Below are 18,601 nucleotides of genomic sequence, written 5' to 3'. Positions count from 1 at the left end.
TGTTAAACACAGTCCAAGAGAAGGGATGTTTAAGTATTTCATCCAAATTTCACATAGGGACAATGTGGAGAGGCCCCACCCTCACTTTACAAACGCAGGACATCTGATCCTGAGAGTTCGAGGTTTAGAGTAAAAGACACTACAATAACAAATGTTCAGCTTAATGGTATTAAAAGAAACCAGCGCTGGATTTCATTGGTTTCCACTGACTATTTACACAGAAGAATGTTTTCAGTTGATGAGTAAAAATAGTAAAGACTCCAATCTTTCCAAAGTAATTTCAATAATGATTCTGGTATATGCCGACAATGACAGGACCTTCATGCTTATTGACTAGGGAAACTATTATTGTTCCTGAGTGGCCTTCTGGGAAATGGAGCTCATTCATCTCTGATCTCCGTCTGATTTTGACTAATAACAGATGGAGGCATTTTTAACAGTTTTAAACTGGCTCAGAGTCATTCCACTGAAAACACATTCGCCTAAACAGGAACAATCTGATGACATTCACACCTGGAAGCTGCCTGGGATCATATCAGTCTGATCTGAGGCCGCCGAGCGGCTCTGCTGGAGTCATAGAGATTAAGTGCTTTGCTCAAGGGCACGACGGCGGTGTTAACGAGGGAGGGGACGAGCTCCGCCTTTCACCACCTGTCCCACCCAGCATTAATCTCTTCATTCAGGTCTGCTTGCCTAACCTTCAGGCCATCACTGCCCCCAACAAGAGCCAAAGAGGAGAAGATTGCTCCAACATATCAGGATAATGACCATTAAATTACACCATCTAACAGCAACACCTGTTCTGAACAGATTTAGCTGCAGAGAGACACTGAAGCATTTCCTCCTGCCAACACTTATCTGTTTAACTCACTGGAATAGGTTTTTACATATACCTCTAATCCAGACTCCATTTTGGCACCAAAGGCAGAGTTGAAATAGATCAACTTAATATGGGACTGCATCAAAACAAGGTTGCAGACTGAATCAGCAGTAGCATCTCCTGTTTGCTTCTTATAGCTATATTCTCACCTGCTGATGCCTTCTGCCTTGGCGGCTCGCGGGACGCCGGGCGCAGGGGTGGAGGGCAGCGGCGGCGGAGACTCCGACCCCCGCGTTGGAGCCAGTCCATTGGCCGGCAACGCACCCTTCTGGTCCCGCTTGGCCTCGTACTCGAACGTGCGCTTGGGTTTGGGCAGGGGGTTGACCGGGACGCCGGCGGCGGCGTGCCGGCCCGGCGCTTCTGGGCTCTCGGACCTGGCTGAGCTCACGCTGAACCTTTGCCGGAGCTTCGAGAGTCTATCGGCGGCCGCGGCCGCGTCCGGCTCGGTGGCCACGGAGCAGATGCTGCTGCGCTTGCTGGCGCACGTGCTGTCGAAGTCGTCGCCTATCACGAAGGCCTTCTGCCTGGTCGAGTCCGGAGCGTAGCAGTTGCTGAGGTAACGCGGGGGGGGCGGGCTGGGGTTGTCCTTCAGCGCTTGCTCTATCTTCTGTATCCGGTTGAGGACCGCTGACGTCTCCTTCCGCGCAGACAGGGAGCGCAAGAACGCCGCCGAGGACTCCGTCTTGGGCGTCCTCTTCTGGAAGCGGCCGGGGCCGTCCTTGTCCGAAACGCCCTCCTCCTCCTCCGTCTCCGTGTAGGAGCACTCCGAGAACGCTGTGCTCATCCTGCGCACGCCCTTGAAGTCGAAGGTCTTCTCGCTGCAGGGAGAGGAGAGCAGGCTGGGGCAGCCCTCGCTGCCCCCCACGCGCTCCCCTGCCCTTTTATCCAGACACAGGCTCATCCTAGGCAGAGACACCCTCCTGCACTCCCATTCTGAGATCTTCTTCCGGATCGTGGCGGGGGGAACTCCTGGCACTGAGCGATTGAGAGAGAGGGTGCGTTTGTGGCTTTGGTTGGACGAAGGCCCCAGTGAGAGCGTGCTCCAACTTAAGGGTCTACTATTAAGTCCATCTTGCGCAGAAAGATCTCCGTGTTTCTCCTTCTCGTCCTGGACGGCCTGACTTTCCTGGCAGGAGCTGATCTGAGCTGGTGGCTTATATATGGAGAGCCTGTTGTCCAGGCAGCTGATGCTCTTTGACTTGGTGAGGCGACCTCGGGGGTCGGTGTCACCCGTTAGCGCTGCGCCGGCGCTCAGGCTAGCCGCGTTCCTGTTCCAGCCAGTACGTGCCAGGAACCTGCCGTCGGTCCGGACGTAGCGACTCTGCTTCCCAGAATTCTCACCGTCGCCGAGGAGAGGCTGCTGGCTCTGCCTCTTGCTGGCAGAGAAAACAGGACACGCTGATGTGGACTGGCACCTGAAAGGAAACAAAGAAAGGTGTGAACACACACTGGAAACACTGGAATGTTTTCCTTAAAGAAGACATTTCTCCGTAGCAGATACGATCTTATTAAAGCAAAAGAAACAAATCCTGAAACCTCCCAACAAATCCACTCAATTATGAGTTACAGGAACTCAATGTGGAACAGCTGGGAGAAAACTGTAAAAAATCCGCTTACGTTTTGAATTCATATCCACGATCAAAGACAGAATGAAAACATGAGCCACTTATTTAGAATAACCACAGGAAAGTATTTGGTCTTTGGCAGCGTGAGATTAAAAGAGAGGCCAAAGGAAATATAGACTGCATTAAAACGCCACCGTGGATTTTTCCACATAATCGCAATAACGGGAGAATCGCCGTGGACCTCACACAGAAAGCAGCGTGGCCAGAACCCTCACCGCAGCCGTCTCACCTGTGATGTGATTATCCCCGGTCCTTCGCGTGGCGCCTGAGAGCACCGTCGCGCTGGGCTCCAAAACACAAGCACTTTCCCACGGCGCTCACCTGCTCTGAGCGCACAAACTTTCCCTTCAGCTTCCTGACACACAGCCACTCGGGGATCTTGTCATGACTTGGACGCTGACTAGCTCTTGCGAAAGCAGAGCAGCGGGGGATCTGATGTCACAGCCGTGGTTGGAATAACAAGCGTTATGGGAGGAGGAAGCTGAGGGCTGTGGACTGTGATCCAACGCTGCAGGTCGGGGCACATCTCGCTTCACACCTATCTGCCCTTCCCCGGTTTCATTTGTCCTGCTCCGGGGTGGGGAGATTCTTACAACAGCCAGGAAGCTGCAAGCAGCAAGCGTGATGGATGCACCTCATTATACGTCCCTCCAAGAAATATGAGCATTAAAGGCGACAACCTGCCTCTACTCTGTATAATGAAATCCATGTTTAGATCCTGAAGCACAGAGTACACAATGATTATTGTAGCTGTTCATTTGTTAATGGACTCTCTTCTGTCAAAGCTTGGTGTTCTACACCTGGCCTCAAAACCAAACCCAGAAATACTCAGGGAACATAATGCCTGAAGCCAAGCATAAAGGTGGCAGCGTGGAGCTGTGGGAATGCTTTGGTGCTTCAGGGTCATACCACAGTCCTGCTCTGTACCAGAGTGGCCTGCAGGCCCGATCGCCCTGAGATGTGATCCAGTTGAACCCAGATACAGCGTGAGTCCAACTCTGAACGGAGGAACAAACTGCAGCTGCTTGGATCTGAAGCAGACATTCGGTTCACGTGTCAGATTTTGTCTGAACGCTCACATCTCTTTAACTTGAGATGCACACATTTTATGCTGACTGAGAGTTCTAGTAGAGACTTCATCTTACTCACAGTGGAACCTGACATCACACGCTGGTAGACATAGTGTAAGATTTGGCCAGATGCCACATTTATTTTTTTATTTCATAAATAAAAATAAATATAACATAAATATTTGATTTAAATATGTCTAATTTTGCCTAATCTTGTGTTTTTATGGAAAAATGAATAATTTGAGCAAAGTAACTTCACTGTCTGTGTGAAACGTTATTACTCAACGATAACAATAAATTAGTCAGAGGTCGTGCTGGTGTCAATCACCAGTGCAGCTCACTACATATCACAGCAAGCGGTGAGAGGATTTGTCAGACAAATCTGACTGGATCCTTGGAAAACTCCCAACTAAAGTCCAGAAAGTGTGGCCGCTGCAGGAAGATGAGGAATGTTTAAGTAGCAACCAGAGTGTCACACTCAGTAACAGAGCATTTTATTGAACTAATCATGAGCGTTTAAGTTCTTGGCCTTCGGTTCGGCGGTTGCTACGTCTCCACTCATACAGTATACTGCAGCTATAGCTGCTCCTTAAAATGGTAATTCCTCCCAATTAAATCTAAAAATAAAGACATTCCAAAGCCCCCTTCACCCAGTTGAGCTTCAGGTGACCACATATGCAGCGTGACCCCTGGCTTTCACTCAGGACACGCAACCACGCTCCATTTCCTGTTCCTGAGCGAGATGAAGAAAGCAGACCGCCCAGCGATCGCACAACTATTCACTAATTGAGCATATGTTGAGTTGATTATCTGCCAGCTGCTTTCTCCCACTCGCATGATTTGTAAACCTACATTCAAATCCAGCGCATGTGAAATTTGCACCAAGCGTTTGAAGATTAAAGATAGCGGGGAATAAAAACAGGCCAGTGATTGTGCATCTGTGATCGTCTGTATCATTGTTTACTGCGCGTGGTGTTTTTAAGACGCCACATTGTGCTGAGACTCCAGCTTGGTAAAAATAGACGGGATGAAGAGTTCAACGATCGCATGTCATTTCCACTGTTTTCTTTTCTTCCTCCCAGCAGGACACCACCAGCTCACAACATGCTAACACAAGCTTCTGCTCACGACTCATAGTTCAGAGCTGGATGGGGCCCTTGTCCAGGATGCAGGATTGTACTTGTAACAGCTTTGGATGCCTTATGGTGATTGACAATTATGACTTGTACTTTCCCATCGGTTAAAAGGAAAAAAAGGGAGACGTGGCTGAAACCAACAGTAACTTTGGCTGCTGCACTAGTTGCTCATTCCAATCCAACTAAGCTGTCAGGTGGAGCCCGTGACCGTGTTACGCAGCCCACCGCTGGCCCAGGTGTCACTGACCTGTCAGGGACGTCCCGGGGAACTTTACCCCCTCCTGCATGAGAGGCAGCCTTCGAACTCTTGTTGGCAGTCATGTCTGTCTGCGAACCGCCTGCGCACCTGAGGACCAACACAAAGGCATGAAGCATTAAAAGGCGAATGGAGAAGGAATATAACATGCAAGCTTTGAAATGACACACAAACAAGGGTCGAGAATGAACGTGAACTTTGGGCCATCAGCCACAACCAGGACAATGCATAACTAAGCAATCTGATGTGTACACAAGGCCAAGGGCTCAGCCAGTCACCAGCCCCAGTGCCACCTGCAGTAGCTTTCGTTGGTACGGTTCACACTCTGGAACTCCAACGCGTGTGACGACTGCAACAAGGCAAAGGTCAACTGAAATGTGGCTCCTCAATTTAACACCGCAACAGCGTGAATGAGACCAGCGGTCCGCTGCAGGAGTCCCTCCCGTCAAACTGGAGGCTATTGCCCCTGAAAATCACTTTTGGAATTGCAGCGCTGACCCCTTTTTTTAAAAAAGCCCAAAGCGATTGTTCTGGTGCAAAAGGAGGTCGAATGGAAATCCCAAAAGATCAGAGGTTGGAGTTGGGAGGGTGCTTGGCAGCGAGGCTTGTTTACAGGAAATTGTTGTATGAACAAGCCAGTCAACCAGTGGCAGAGCTGAGGCCTATGGAGACAGATGAGGAGAGAGGGAGCACTCCCGCTGTCAGCTATTTCCTGTCGCCGCAAACTCACCACTATTATTTTCATCTTTTTCGCAGCAAACCATGTTGTTTGATCTCACTTCCAACTCTCCTCTCCTCATAGTGTGATTTCTGTAAATCAGTCTCCCTCATCACACGTCAAACAGGTAAAAAAGCAGGAAATGTTCTGCCGGTCGTAACCATTCAGTAATGAGTCCCTCTGTAATCAGAATAATGGCATCTTCTGCTTACACACAGCTCAAATCATATATGATAGATTTTTAATCTGTGATTGGAAACTTGATCAAAAATATGTCTCCCTCATAGGAAAGACGTCTCTTCACTGAGTAAAGGTGAATTATTTTCAGCTTTGCCCTGAGAAAGCTGCACTTACGGAAGCGGGTCAGAGAGGCCCGTGATGGACTTCACACTGTAAACACCAAGGCGTTAGCCAACTGACTTCCTGAGGTGTGATATCATCTCTTTACACAAAATCCCAGGCTGTAAACAACCACTTTGAGAGGCTCTAGAGCACCTTTAAAGTGCATTCAACAAGACTTGCTGTTGGGACGTCAAGACGGTAAACAGATGTCAGCGGGTTCACGCACATGGGAAGCACTGCTTCATTTACTACTTTCTTTGGCTGTGACACTAATTAGTGCTAAAATGTTTGGTGTTTGAAAAAAGGACAGAGAATAAATCACATTAACGTGTGAGAACTCTTTTGGGCTGATTGTGTTACTCTGGTAATCAGTTTTCTAAATCTAAGGCTACAGAGCAACATTAGAATGTACTTAGCTGTGATTCTGGCTGCCAGACCAACATCAAGCACATTGAGAAGTAGTGTGTGTGTGTGTGTGTGTGTGTGTGTGTGTGTGTGTGTGTGTGTGTGTGTGTGTGTGTGTGTGTGTGTGTTGGGGGGGGGGGGGGGGGGGGGGGGGGTCTGACATGAGGCTGCAGATCTTACTGGCACTGAAAGACCCTCTGAAACATTCCACCTTAAATTTACTAATGTTACAGAGCTACGACTGAACCAACCACTGACAAAAACAAAAGGTCAAAACATGTTAAAGTTCACTAATGGAAATTCACCACCTCTGATCGTTCAGCGACGTGAAGCCTCATCGTCACTGACACTAGTAGCAGTTTGATGCATCCTGACAGGATACGTCCATGACCTGAGCTGCTGCCTCCAATCCCTTCATTACCTCCATCAGGCTGCTAATCCTGGGTTAGGTAAGAAGACATGCTCCCACAAGTTCAGCACAGGTACATCATTTTAATGAATTATTGTGGGCTTCTGAAGTAATGAATATTGACATATCAATGACACATACTTTGCTCAGCAGCAGGAGCACATTCTCCAGCGTGTCCATTAGACCACTGTGTCTGGAATAAAGGAGCCCTTTGTGTTCGCTGTGTCCTTGAGAGGGAGATGTGGTTAAAAAGTGAGTGTTTTATCAGCTGTGTGTGTGTGTGTGTGTGTGGGGGGGGGTGTTTTAACCAGCGCTGTTAGGACATTTTCGCTGGTCCTTGTGACTTCAAAGGAATGTTTGAGGTTTAAAGAAAACTCGAGTTAAGTTAGGATTCAATTTAGCTCAGGATGAACGCTGCAGTGGGTCGTGTAGTGGTGGTTAAGGTGAGACGTTTGAGAACAGGAGCCACTGGATCAGGTGGGCCGCGTTTGGAAACAGAGGCCGCGCGTCGTCCTTGACCCCGTCACATTCAACGCATCGTCTGCTACACAGGAATGCATTAATATTTGCCCGAGCCATCGGACCGCGGCTACATTAACATGTTGGAGAATGCTTCCAGAGGGCGAAGAGGGGGCAGGAGCTACGGGACTCGAGGCCAAGAGCCGCTTTCTCATTCAGAAAAGGCCTCACGCAAGTATGCAGCCTCTCAGCACCTGGCACTTTTATGTCACCGCCTCATGACGTCGCTCTGGACGATGTTTCATTAACGTGCAGGCAGGTCGACTGTAAAGCCTTTGTCTCCCCATAAACACACAGCGGCTTCTGCCGATGGGCATCCCGGCCTCCCGGCCCGCGGCGCCCGCGACCAGCGCCTCAAGTCTTCCCACACATCACAAACCACCGGCAGACGCGAGGGGAGCGCGCCCACGCGCCGGGCCGGCCCATTGTTCTGGTATCTGCAGAAAGGCCCGATTTGTCCACAGTGGACAAAAGGAGGCTTGATGTGGTGGAGTCAGACCACGTTAGCGGAGCGATGCGGGAGCTGAGTAGCATAAACACCCTGGCAGCAAGGAATCCAGCTCTAGTCAGAGACAATACGATCCCATGACGGCATGAAAGCGCCGTAGTTCACTGTGGATATGTGCACGCTGTGTTAATGAGCCGACAGTCCGGGGGCAGGGCTGCACGGAAACCACCAAGGTTGAAGCTACTGGTGGTTGCACTCAGTCAAACCTATGCAATTACGGCCCCCGACACACGGCTCACCATCCTGCCGCTATAGCTCCCTGCACCAGGTGGAACCAATTCTTGGAATCTTTTTTTATCTCCTCTTTTAGCCTTTTCAGCTTTTTCTTTCTGAATGTTTTCTTTCTGTGGACGAGAGGAAAAACCCTTGTGTGTAACCCAGATATGAGCGTGCACAGCTGCAGAGGCAGGCATGTGGAAAACAGGCTTATGTCCATCTGAGCGCCGCCGGGGGGGCAGAATGCGTGTCACAGCGATGACCTCTGACACAAGTTTTTTCCAAGGGTATAAATGAGATAAAATGTTTCCTTCACTTGGAGTCACCAAAACAAAAAGGCTCTGATACAGTAGGGGGAATATTTACTTCTAAACATGGAAGTCATAAGCATGATGAGATGCTGTAAAATCATAAAGAAGGACACTCAGCTGGTTTCTTGATCATTGTTGAGGTATTTTTACTGCAGACAGGTCAGATGCATGAGGTGTTTAGGGGCAGTTCCTGTACGCGGCTCATTCCTTGTCTGATCCACAGGAAATTCCTTTGAACCTCTGTGCTTCAGTCACCAGTAAAGTGGAACCACTAAGCGATCTCACACCAGATGACACAATGCTGAGGACACAGGTTACAGCAACAGCCGATGCTGCTGATTAATCAGTCAGTCGTTCCATTATGGTCTGTCTGCTTCATAAAGAGCTACATAGCCCCAGATCAGCAGATCCACCAGTTCAAAGGGCGAATATCAGTGTTAGCGAGCGCATATACAGTATCACAGACTGAATCTGGGAACGCGACGTTACGTTAGCTGAATAAATGAAGCCCAGAACATTGTTGACACAGTGAAGTCACACGCAACGTCCCACAGACCCCATTAAATCGCTAGAAGCAGTTCAACGCGGAGAGGAGCGAGCTTCGCGTTGTTTAGAATGATTCATAGGGAGCTCAAAGTGCATTCCAGCTGCCTGCGTGTGTGATGCCAGTGAAGAGAAGCAGCCAGGTTGTTTCCCAGCTTTGTTTGTCTGCGTTTCAAAAGCCGCGACAGTTGCACAAGCCTCCAGAATTCACGGGCAGCTTCCTAACGAACTGGGTCGGGCGTCTGTTACGAGCCTGAGAGGAACCAGCAGCAGGTGTCTGCAGAGGCTGGAGGCTGACGGACCAGCAACACAACCCGGCTCCACGCGGGTTAGAATCACAGGCAACCCGACATCAACAACATCCATCATTATTATTGTAAGGTTAAAGCACATAAATGTTTACTTCAGCTTCAATGGGAGGCATTTTTCAGGGGTTAATAACTTCAGGGCTCGAGGGCTAAATTTGGGGAACGAGGTCAACGCTGGATGAGATCCCTGACTGGGAAAATGGGCCAGAATCACATCTTACAGAAATAACCGCGCTAATCTAAAAGGCCTGTGGCTCAGCAGCCTGCAGAGCTGCCCCATAGAACAATATGACACCAGCACCAGAGTATGAGCTCATCCAATCACACCTAAACTGAGTGGATGGACGCAGGACGGAGGACGGGACGGTGGATGGTGAGGGCTCCTTCCTGAGAACGGGAGAACAGAGAAGAACTTCCTCAACAGCTCGGTGTCGACGGTCCCGTCCAGTGAGAGGGGAAGGTCATTGTTAGATCTGCACAATAGAATGTTATAGGAAAAAACAGAGCGGAGGAAACCGTAGCAGCCCACGAGATAAGGAGCCGCCACAGAACGAAGGCTTTAACCTGGGCGCTGAGACGCACGCGGGTTCGGTACTGGTCCAGTTTAACTGTGTCCAAATGTAGAGCTGAGATGATTGGACAATGGATCAGCAACAGTAAGTAAATGTGGTGGAGACTAAATTTATGACTCAATTAGAAATAGTAAAATGAGTTCATTGTTGTTTAATAAAAAAATAACACTTAACGTTTACTTCCACAACACAGAACAACGAGCGTGCACGTGAACCGTCACACGCACGTCGTTCAGCCGCACACTAAAAGCTCACACGTTTTGTTTCGTGCGGGTTTTATGTGCCAAGACAAAGAGTCAGCTGAGCCCGGATCCGCTCCGGTTCCTCTGGGCTGTTTCTACTTATCAGCCGCTCGACCTTTCTGCGACAACTCGCTCTAATCACGTTAGCCGCGTGAATCCGCTCGGACGTTTTTCCTCCATTCAAAGGGTCCGCACGAGCAAACACACACTCGGCGTCCGCCGCGTTCACATGTCGATGACCAAATATGGTCACATGAGGACTGGGTCGACCCGAAAACGCACCTTCACGCAACTTTCCCATTTCGCTCCTCGCGTCTCAACTGAAACTCTGAGCCTCGCGCCGCCGCTCGTCAATAACGGGACATTTACCTCGGACTTTCTGCTCTCATCCATGGCTGCGGCGGCTGCTGCTGACATTCTGAGATTATAATCCCTCTGCGTCAATCCCGCTCATCTGCGCCATTGAAGAACTTTGGCGGCTTTGGCCGGATACCTGCGCCTTTCAATAAACTCCGACTCAGGTCTTTCCGACCCAAAAAACAGAAGGGGGAAAAGACTCCTGCCTCCCGTCTGCACAGCCTGCAGGAGGAAGGCAGGACTTGTTGCCATGGAGACGAGTTGTTTGCCCCCCGCTCTTCTCGAGGTTTGCCCCCTCCCCACCCCCGGCAGGACATTCAGATGCAGCCTGCCGGCCCTTGTTCATTGTCGCGCTGGCCCGAGGAGCGTGGATGAATATTCACGAGCTGCAGCCGCCGCTGATGAAAACATGTTGCCAACACATTGTGGCGCTGCGCACTGGGAACATTTCAGCCACACAAAGATGCCTTTTCATCTCCGAGATGAATGTGTGACCAGGCAGCAGCGCAGGAATCCAACCAAGTGCTTCGCTCTAACAAAGCTGGAATATTTGTGCGTTGCCAGTGTTTCAGATTCAGGTTCCCTTATACTTTACAGTCAGAAACAATGCTGCCATTATAGGTTATTGTGTGACAGATGCTTTAAGTAGCTAGATGTGGTTTATTATTAATTAGTGTTAATTAATTAGTCATTTATTGTGAATTACATGTCGTATTAGTCTGATTTATTAAGTCGGTCAAAGTAAGTAACTTAGTACAACCATTCAGGTTCTGTGCCTTTTGAGCTGCTTCTTTTAAGTAAATCTAATTATGGGAAACTGACACTAGTTCTAACTTATTTCTTCACTTATGTTTTTGCTAAGGGTCAAATACTTTTACTTTTGGTACTTTATTGCTACCTCACAGGACGATCAGGACAGTCTTACACATGTGGCATGTACATTTACTCAGTCAGTACAATAGGTTGATGTACCTGATTATATTTACTTACTGTATTTGTAATTTGTTTGGAGTTGAGTTAACATTAATAAATGCTTTATGCTATCAATATAATGTTTTACACATTGTTTTATGTGATGGTACCTGTCTTAGGAATATAGGACTTAATGAGTAGGAGCAAGAGGAGAGAACCTCTGCTGCTGTAATATACTTACTAGCTGCTGTTTTGCTTTAAAACCAAGGCACTTTTACTTTAACTATTAAGTCTGTGTACTTCTACCTATGATGTAGTAAATCATAATAAAATAACATCAGTCAAGTGAAGCTCAAATGCAAACTCGTGACTCAGAGGAACTGATCAGGACTTGTAGGTGCATTGCAGCCGCCATGACATCACATGGAGGTGGGTACAGGTGCAGCAGGGAATGAAGGAGGCAGGAGACGCCCCGTTACCGCTGGGTGTGGTGAACAGGCAGCGCTGACATGACTCCTCAGCTAAAGGCACAGAAGTTGAGTCTTCTTTAAAGTTTGGAGTTTTGTCGTTGCCTTGGTGCTGAACCTTCAGTCTGAACTGCAGCTCGCCACAAGAATTTGAATTTTCACGCAAAAGGCAACATCTCTCCTAATTTTGAAGTAACTCTGGGATAATTAACCCACTTTGCTCTGTTCTGCGGTTCCGAAGGCTACAGCTTATAACAAAGAGCATCATTGTACAGTCAGACAGTGTGCATGCTCATTTGGGAAAAATGGAATGTAATTATTTTAATTTGAATTCTAATTATAATAATTTTTTACTTTCATAATGGTCAAGTGGTGAGCGCATATTAAAAAGACTCTGAATGTAACAGCTATGTAAAAACACCACAGATCAACACACTTAAAACTTATTGACACCATAATTAAGCCACTAAGTGAACCTCAAATAGCTTCATCAGCTGCTGCTTCCAAGGTCAGAACAGTCAAAAGTCACCATGAGGTTGATGAACCAAAACCTTTCTATGAACGAGCAAAGAAGCCACAACTGTGCTGAACCTTTGACCATTTATGGATGCGCACAGTTTGCTCATCCCAATAACAACTTTACTACCCGTTCATGAAACCTGCTCCCCTCAGTCTCATCTCACCCAGAAGGCTCTGACGTCTTCTGTGGGATGTTTTACCAGAACTTAGCCTGAGCCGAAACTCCAGGAATTCATTGTTCTGTTGATCACAGCACCATCTGGATTCCTCGTGAGAAGCCGCATCCTCTCCTTACATAACAAGAGCTCATCAAAGTTCAGATCATATAATTATGTACATCTGCCTCAAATATATTCACACACACATTCGTCAAATTCCTGGAGCCATCACAGGATTTCCCACAAAGTCAGACATTAGATGAAGAAGTATTATTTTAATTAGGTAAAATTAACAGTAACATTGTGGAAAAAATGAACTTACTGTACAGGTAAAGTAAGTATTCTGAAGTCTGAAACTGTGATATGTGAAGTCTGGAGTAAAAGAAGAAACAGAGTGACAACAATTTGTACTTGTACTTGTACTTTTGCACAAGGACAGCACCTATATATGTACTTAGTGCTGAAGCCTCTATCTCAGATTTGCTGTAAATGTTTTTTATGTTTTTCTTATCTGTTAAACACCAATACATAAATCAAATCTCTCAACTATGTACGTGTTTGCTCAGGATCCGGTGTGAATCCCACACCTTCAAATGTTCGAGGGCCATTTCACAGCTGGGTGTCAGGCGTTTGCTGCCTGCAGCGCAGGAATTCACCTCACAACCCAGTCGAGTGCGGAACCGGCGTCACTGCAGCGATGCGCTCCGATTTAAATAGAAAAAGCCTTTGGTGAGATCAACGCCGCATCAGGTTTCAGCAACAGACCTGCGGCAGCCTTTAAACTCCGCGATTAGGCTGAGTCAGGCCGACGTGTCTAGTCAACAGTCGCACTCATGGGCCTGAGACTGTGGACTATTCCCAGTACCAGACAACACAACAGACAACACAACGACTCATTTCTCCTGCAGCTCTCTGTTGTCATGCAGGGAAGAGAACCAGGGACTGTGTGTTTACTCATATTTCTAAGAGCCTGCAGCCTCAGGCACACTCATAACCTGTTGGGACTGTTTATTATTTTTCATTCTTACTCCATTATGAAGCCAATAGAAAACGTTGCTGTCAAACTCACCCGTCCACTAACACTGATTGTTTTAAACGCACATGTTGTCCTGCTACAGTTCTTGAGCAACAGAGTGTGCTCCGTTTATCAGCGAGTATCTGCAAACGACCAGACGTGGGAGATTCTTTCTTAAAGTTTCATTGTTCCCTGCAAACACCGTCTCATAGAGGAGCACAACGGAGCTCAAGGACATTCCTTTATCTCGCAGCAGCCACAACACGCGTCTGCTACTCACCCAGTAACCTTGAAGGGCATTGTAACATAATGCAGTAATGCAATAATGTTAGGGTTGGGACAATGCCTCTGAAAGCTACACAAATAATAAGCGAACTGAAACCTGCCGGGACACGAAGGTAAGAGTCAACACAGGTGAGAGCATAAACATCTGCAAAAGACATCGGTTCTTGCGGGTCAGTCAAATTTAAAGGCTGAGGCGCCCCCTGTAGGCGGAGCCGCAGAAGTGCAGCGGTGAAGCTGAGGAGAAACTTTTCCCTCTAAAGCTCAAACAGCGGATCAGACAAACGTCGGTCAAAGTGAGCATCTCTGGAAAAACGTTCAGCTCAGACATGTTAATGACGCCGATAACTGATAACAGAAGAGGCGTTTGTCTTTCTTCACGAACAGAGCAGCCAAAAAGATGCCACAAAACTGTAATTGTGTTAAATCTTTGTTGTTTTTTTGCCTCCTCACATTAATGGGCTGAAAGAAAAAGTCGTCATCTTACCTGCGTTTGTGTTTGCGAGTGCGGTGTTTTCTCAGAGATCCATTGTTGCACAAAGCGTGGGTCGTTTTCTGTCAGTGCCGCCTGAAAACTGCGGAAAATAGCCTCGTCCGAATAACTGCACGGAGTGAGGGGGAAAAAAGGAAAAGTTGACAGGAAACGATGACGCAGCTGCATGGAAATCAGAGTTCAATGAAAAAAAGGCAGTAGCTGCTGATATTCAGACGGTTGAGAAATAACGTTGCCACCGTTTAGACGTAGTTCAACAGGTTCATCCAGTTAATACATGTGCTTTAAATTAATAGAAAGGAACGGAAATTATCACATCCGCTTTTTATTAGCATTTCTAGTTTTAAACTAATTTTTTTTTCAAATTGCTTCTACATCTTCTCTCTTGTTGTGCTAGTAACATATGGAATAGCAGCTTTATGTTTCACATTTGTAAAAACAGTTGCTACTGTAATTAAAATGTTTAAACTAGTTAATGCAGGCCTAATAGGATAACAACTATTAAACAAACAACAAATACGAGAATCACAAATATTACATAAGTTTATTTCAAAGGTAAAGGAATCACATGTACAATAGATAAGAACACTTTCATACATCTCCAACAGTAGTTTTTTTTTTTTCTGCAGCCCAACTTTTTACATGATCAACATCTGAGCTCAGAACACCAGCATCAATAATTCCTGTTGGACAACAGGCACTGGGATCATGAAGCTGGTGTTAGTCTAAGCACAAAAAAGTGCTAAAATTAAATACTACGGGCACTGGTTTCAGATGAGGATCAATATTACAGCTATGCTCACGACAACATCACATCAAGGACTCGCATCGATTCCTGCAATAAGATTCGGTGAAACTACTTCCACGCATTGAAAGATGATTCTTACCTCAGACACAGAGCATGAACAGGAATGAAGGGCTGAAAACACATTTACAAAAGATATATTATAAAACATGCATGTTTTGAGAAAGCTGAAAGGTTTCTATGTTACACTAGTTCCCTTCTCCTGTGGTGAGAGCAATAGTTCTAAGTTATTTTAATGTTTGGATTTAACTACTCACCAGCTACATGCGTCCAGTTACCAACCAACATCTTGATCTTTTATTCTGGCTTTAAAATTGAAAGGCTGGTCATTTTAAGACTGATGGAAGTCCGTCCAACACAGAGACCAGTACAACATCCACTGGAAATGTATTAGCTTCTACCATCATGTGTTTCATGTCACATTCTCCAGTGCCTTTGTGAGAGAAGAATTCTGCCTTCAAACTTCAAAACTGAGCCAAACTGAATTCACCATAATCTCTTGTGCTGCCTGCAGACTAAGATTTCCATTAAACAACTGCCAGGAACCTCACCATGATCAAAGACAGTATGTCACACTTTGATGGTACAAACCAGAAAAGAGAAGAAAGCTTGAGAAATAATTCAGGGGTTCTGTCACAGTGAACATTTTTTTTTTTACTTCATTTTTTTGTTGTTTTTGCTCCACCGGTAGCTCACGGCAGATTAACTGAGAACGACGTGGCGGTCGAACACAGACTTCCTCTGTTCCTGGACCTGCCTCCTCCAGCGCTGCTGAGCGTGCTCCACTTTGTTCAGCACATTTGGTCGAGAGTGTGAACGCGACAGAACGTTGTGAGCGTTTGCGAATGGCTGTTGGTCCTGCAACAACAAAAACCATAGAATTAAGCCGGTCTGAAGTACAGCAGGTCCATCATTTCTAATGAAATGAAAGGCTACTTAAAAATACCCCAGATGTAAAGAACACACACACACTGACAATTGTTTTTACGCTCTAGTTTGTTTTTTGGGTGGGAATTACCATCCACCCATCAAAGTCCATCTTCGAGTACACTGCAGAACACATGCGTTCAGTTTATTGGTTTTCAAAGCACACTTCTCTTTCTGTTATGGTTTCATGTACCACAAATGTTAGGTCTACGTGTAGAGTGAAGGCTTTCAGATCAGCTTGATAATTCTGTAATTCTGTGGTTATGCCATAAACAGGAAACCATTTTAAAAAGGAACAGCTTATTAGGGAAGACACTATCACAAACGTAAAGGAAGTGATGACGTTTTTACTAACATAAAATAAAGACAAAAGATTTTTCAAGGGAACCCTCTCATGCAAGACTTCGTCCTGCTTCATCTTTGCCAGTGAAAACAGAGCGCTCACAGCAAGGCAGGCACAGTTCAGCCTCCACCCTCAGGCAAAGGCACTTACTGGTTCCCTTTGTTAATATATAAACAATTTTAAATACAGCGTCCTACTGAGTGAGATTACTTTGGTTTTCTGCTTTTTTGTATTCGCTTTGATGGTTTTAGGAATGCTTTGGTTATATTAGATAATAAAAATAACAAATATGTCATCAACAGGAAAACGGTCATTAAATTAGGCCAGACATCAAAAGAGTTTAATGTGCTGCCATAATAATTACTCTAAAAATAAAAAAAACTATAATAATGGGTTGTGAATCTAAGCTCCCTGCAAAGTGTGGAGTCTGTAAACTTCAGCAAGAACTCATAACCTTGTTAAACTTTAACCCAAGACAAATGCATCCCATGTGACGTTTTAGGACGACTGAGGTTAATAAGCACACGTGAAAGGTCCTTTTGACGTTCAGAATAGGAGTCATATTTTGTTTATCTGTGCAGCACAGTATCACAATTACCATGAAATAAACTCTTCATGTACTTTATCACAAAGAGCTGACAGCCGTAATAGATAAAAAAAACGTACCCCGGCATCATCATCACTCTGGATGAGCTGCGAGTGTCCGAACAGACGTCTCTTTAGAATGGGCTCCAGGAGAGTCAGGTAGACCATGTAGAGCAGCAGCAGGCCCAGGATGGACAGGTACATTATGATGGTAAACTAAGGATGGCAATGATCAGTTATCGTATTAAAATCAATAAGTTCTTCATTTGGTGCATCAAAGTGACTTTATATTGGCACAGACACTAAATTCAATTTACCTTTATGGTTCCTGAGCTCCTCTCTTCATATTTGCACTCACAGCGTAAACAGTACGCTTCGACATCTTTGCCGTCCACCGGGAAGAGATCGACCACATGGAGACAGTTACTGAAAGCATTTGAGAACATTAACAAGCCAGAAGAGAACAAAACACTGACAGCTCGTGTTAATTGAGGACACTGAGTGAGAAGTAGCGGCACGTACCAGTCTTTGAGAGTAACATTTTTTTTGTAGATTTGCCCCTTGATCTCTCTGTATGGTGGACAGATGCATTTACAGCGGACGTCTTCAGCATTCTGTAACATGAAATTACAGATCTGTTTGGGAGTGTTTTCTATCTGCACTTCAACAAGTTCTTTGTTAAATATAGTATTTAATGTATAGTCAATATTATTAGTTGTACAGTAAATTTACTACATAGATATTGACTTGCTATGCGAGTACTTGTACGTAAAAGATTTCGTTACATTCCAGTATTCAGCCTGAGCATAGATTTCTTCTATCTTAACCTTTGCCCTGTGATTCACTTTTTATAATAACTTTTATATACTATATTACACACTATACGATATATTTTATATCGGATCACATCTACTAGCTGTGCAGCTCGTAACCTTTCTTTGATATTCTTTGTCAACCGCTGAAACGACCAATATACTACGGGCCAGGTCACCGTTAACGAGCCTCCACCAAGCAGACACTGCTTTCTTTGGGGTTTTTATATTCATTTAACGCTATTATAATCTTGTGTTCTTCTAGAAGTGAGACCTCGGCGTTAGCAGCACCTGCGTCTTTTCTGGTCCTGTCAGTTGGAAGACATTTGGTTTTATTCGTACAGCTACGTGAAAATAAGTGTTAAACAATTCTACGATGATCTGACGTAAATGTAAGCGATCTAACCACCCCACTGCTTTATTACCATCACCATTTAGCGCTAGCGGACCCAGCTAGCTAACGTTAGCCTTACCTTCGCCATAACGTCACTTAACAGAACGAAGCAACCCAGTGTAAAAATCTCGAGGACCAACACAGACTTCATCTTTAAAGACTGTCACAGGTTTTCACTTTGCAAAGAACAGTAGCTCCGCTGTTTTCACAGACAAGTCCAGCGCTGGGAAACACACCCTAGGAAGAGGAGATGTTAGCCATGAAGCTAACAGAGATAAACCGGATAAACAGCCTCAGCTGACTCGTCGCTTCCGGATTTCCGCTTGCGTTCAGTTGAAAGTGCACGTGACGTCTCGGCGCAAGGGCAAATATTTGGTTAGATTATTAGGTGAGAAATAATTAACCATCCATTTCAGTCGATTAAAGATTGGTGGTTTATAGAAAAAATGTTTGTTATTTTATATATAGTAAA

The 18,601-nt window shown here is 45.9% G+C and overlaps 2 protein-coding genes across 4 annotated transcripts in view; both read right to left on the bottom strand.

The window, feature by feature from the left end:
- Window positions 1–14,401, bottom strand: part of dennd2b (DENN domain containing 2B) — a 31,350-nt gene extending 16,949 nt beyond the window's left edge. Inside the window, exons 1-4 of one of the 3 annotated variants that reach the window (XM_041070080.2) lie at window positions 10,430–11,335; window positions 4,959–5,057; window positions 1,654–2,295; window positions 1,030–1,572 (exon numbers count right to left, since the gene is read on the bottom strand). In XM_041070080.2, coding sequence (XP_040926014.1) covers window positions 1,030–1,572; window positions 1,654–2,295; window positions 4,959–5,057; window positions 10,430–10,449 — 1,304 coding nt within the window. In that variant the 5' untranslated portion in view covers window positions 10,450–11,335. Of the gene's footprint in view, window positions 1–1,029; window positions 2,296–4,958; window positions 5,058–10,429; window positions 11,336–14,257 lie in introns of those variants that run through there. The other 2 variants (XM_029145464.3, XM_029145466.3) reach the window with 2 other exon arrangements.
- Window positions 14,402–14,788: 387 nt separating this feature from the next.
- tmem9b (TMEM9 domain family, member B) lies at window positions 14,789–18,454 on the bottom strand. The gene is made up of 5 exons (XM_029144431.3): window positions 18,209–18,454; window positions 17,446–17,537; window positions 17,241–17,349; window positions 17,005–17,139; window positions 14,789–15,926 (listed from the first exon to the last, which is right to left on the bottom strand). Exons 1-5 carry the CDS (start codon window positions 18,278–18,280, stop codon window positions 15,771–15,773), a joined length of 564 nt encoding a protein of 187 aa, XP_029000264.1. The 5' UTR covers window positions 18,281–18,454; the 3' UTR covers window positions 14,789–15,770.
- Window positions 18,455–18,601: the final 147 nt, after the last annotated feature.

The sequence above is a fragment of the Betta splendens genome, chromosome 3, assembly GCF_900634795.4.
Source record: "Betta splendens chromosome 3, fBetSpl5.4, whole genome shotgun sequence".
Lineage (NCBI taxonomy): Eukaryota > Metazoa > Chordata > Actinopteri > Anabantiformes > Osphronemidae > Betta > Betta splendens.
This window is presented reverse-complemented; position numbering and strand designations above follow the sequence as displayed.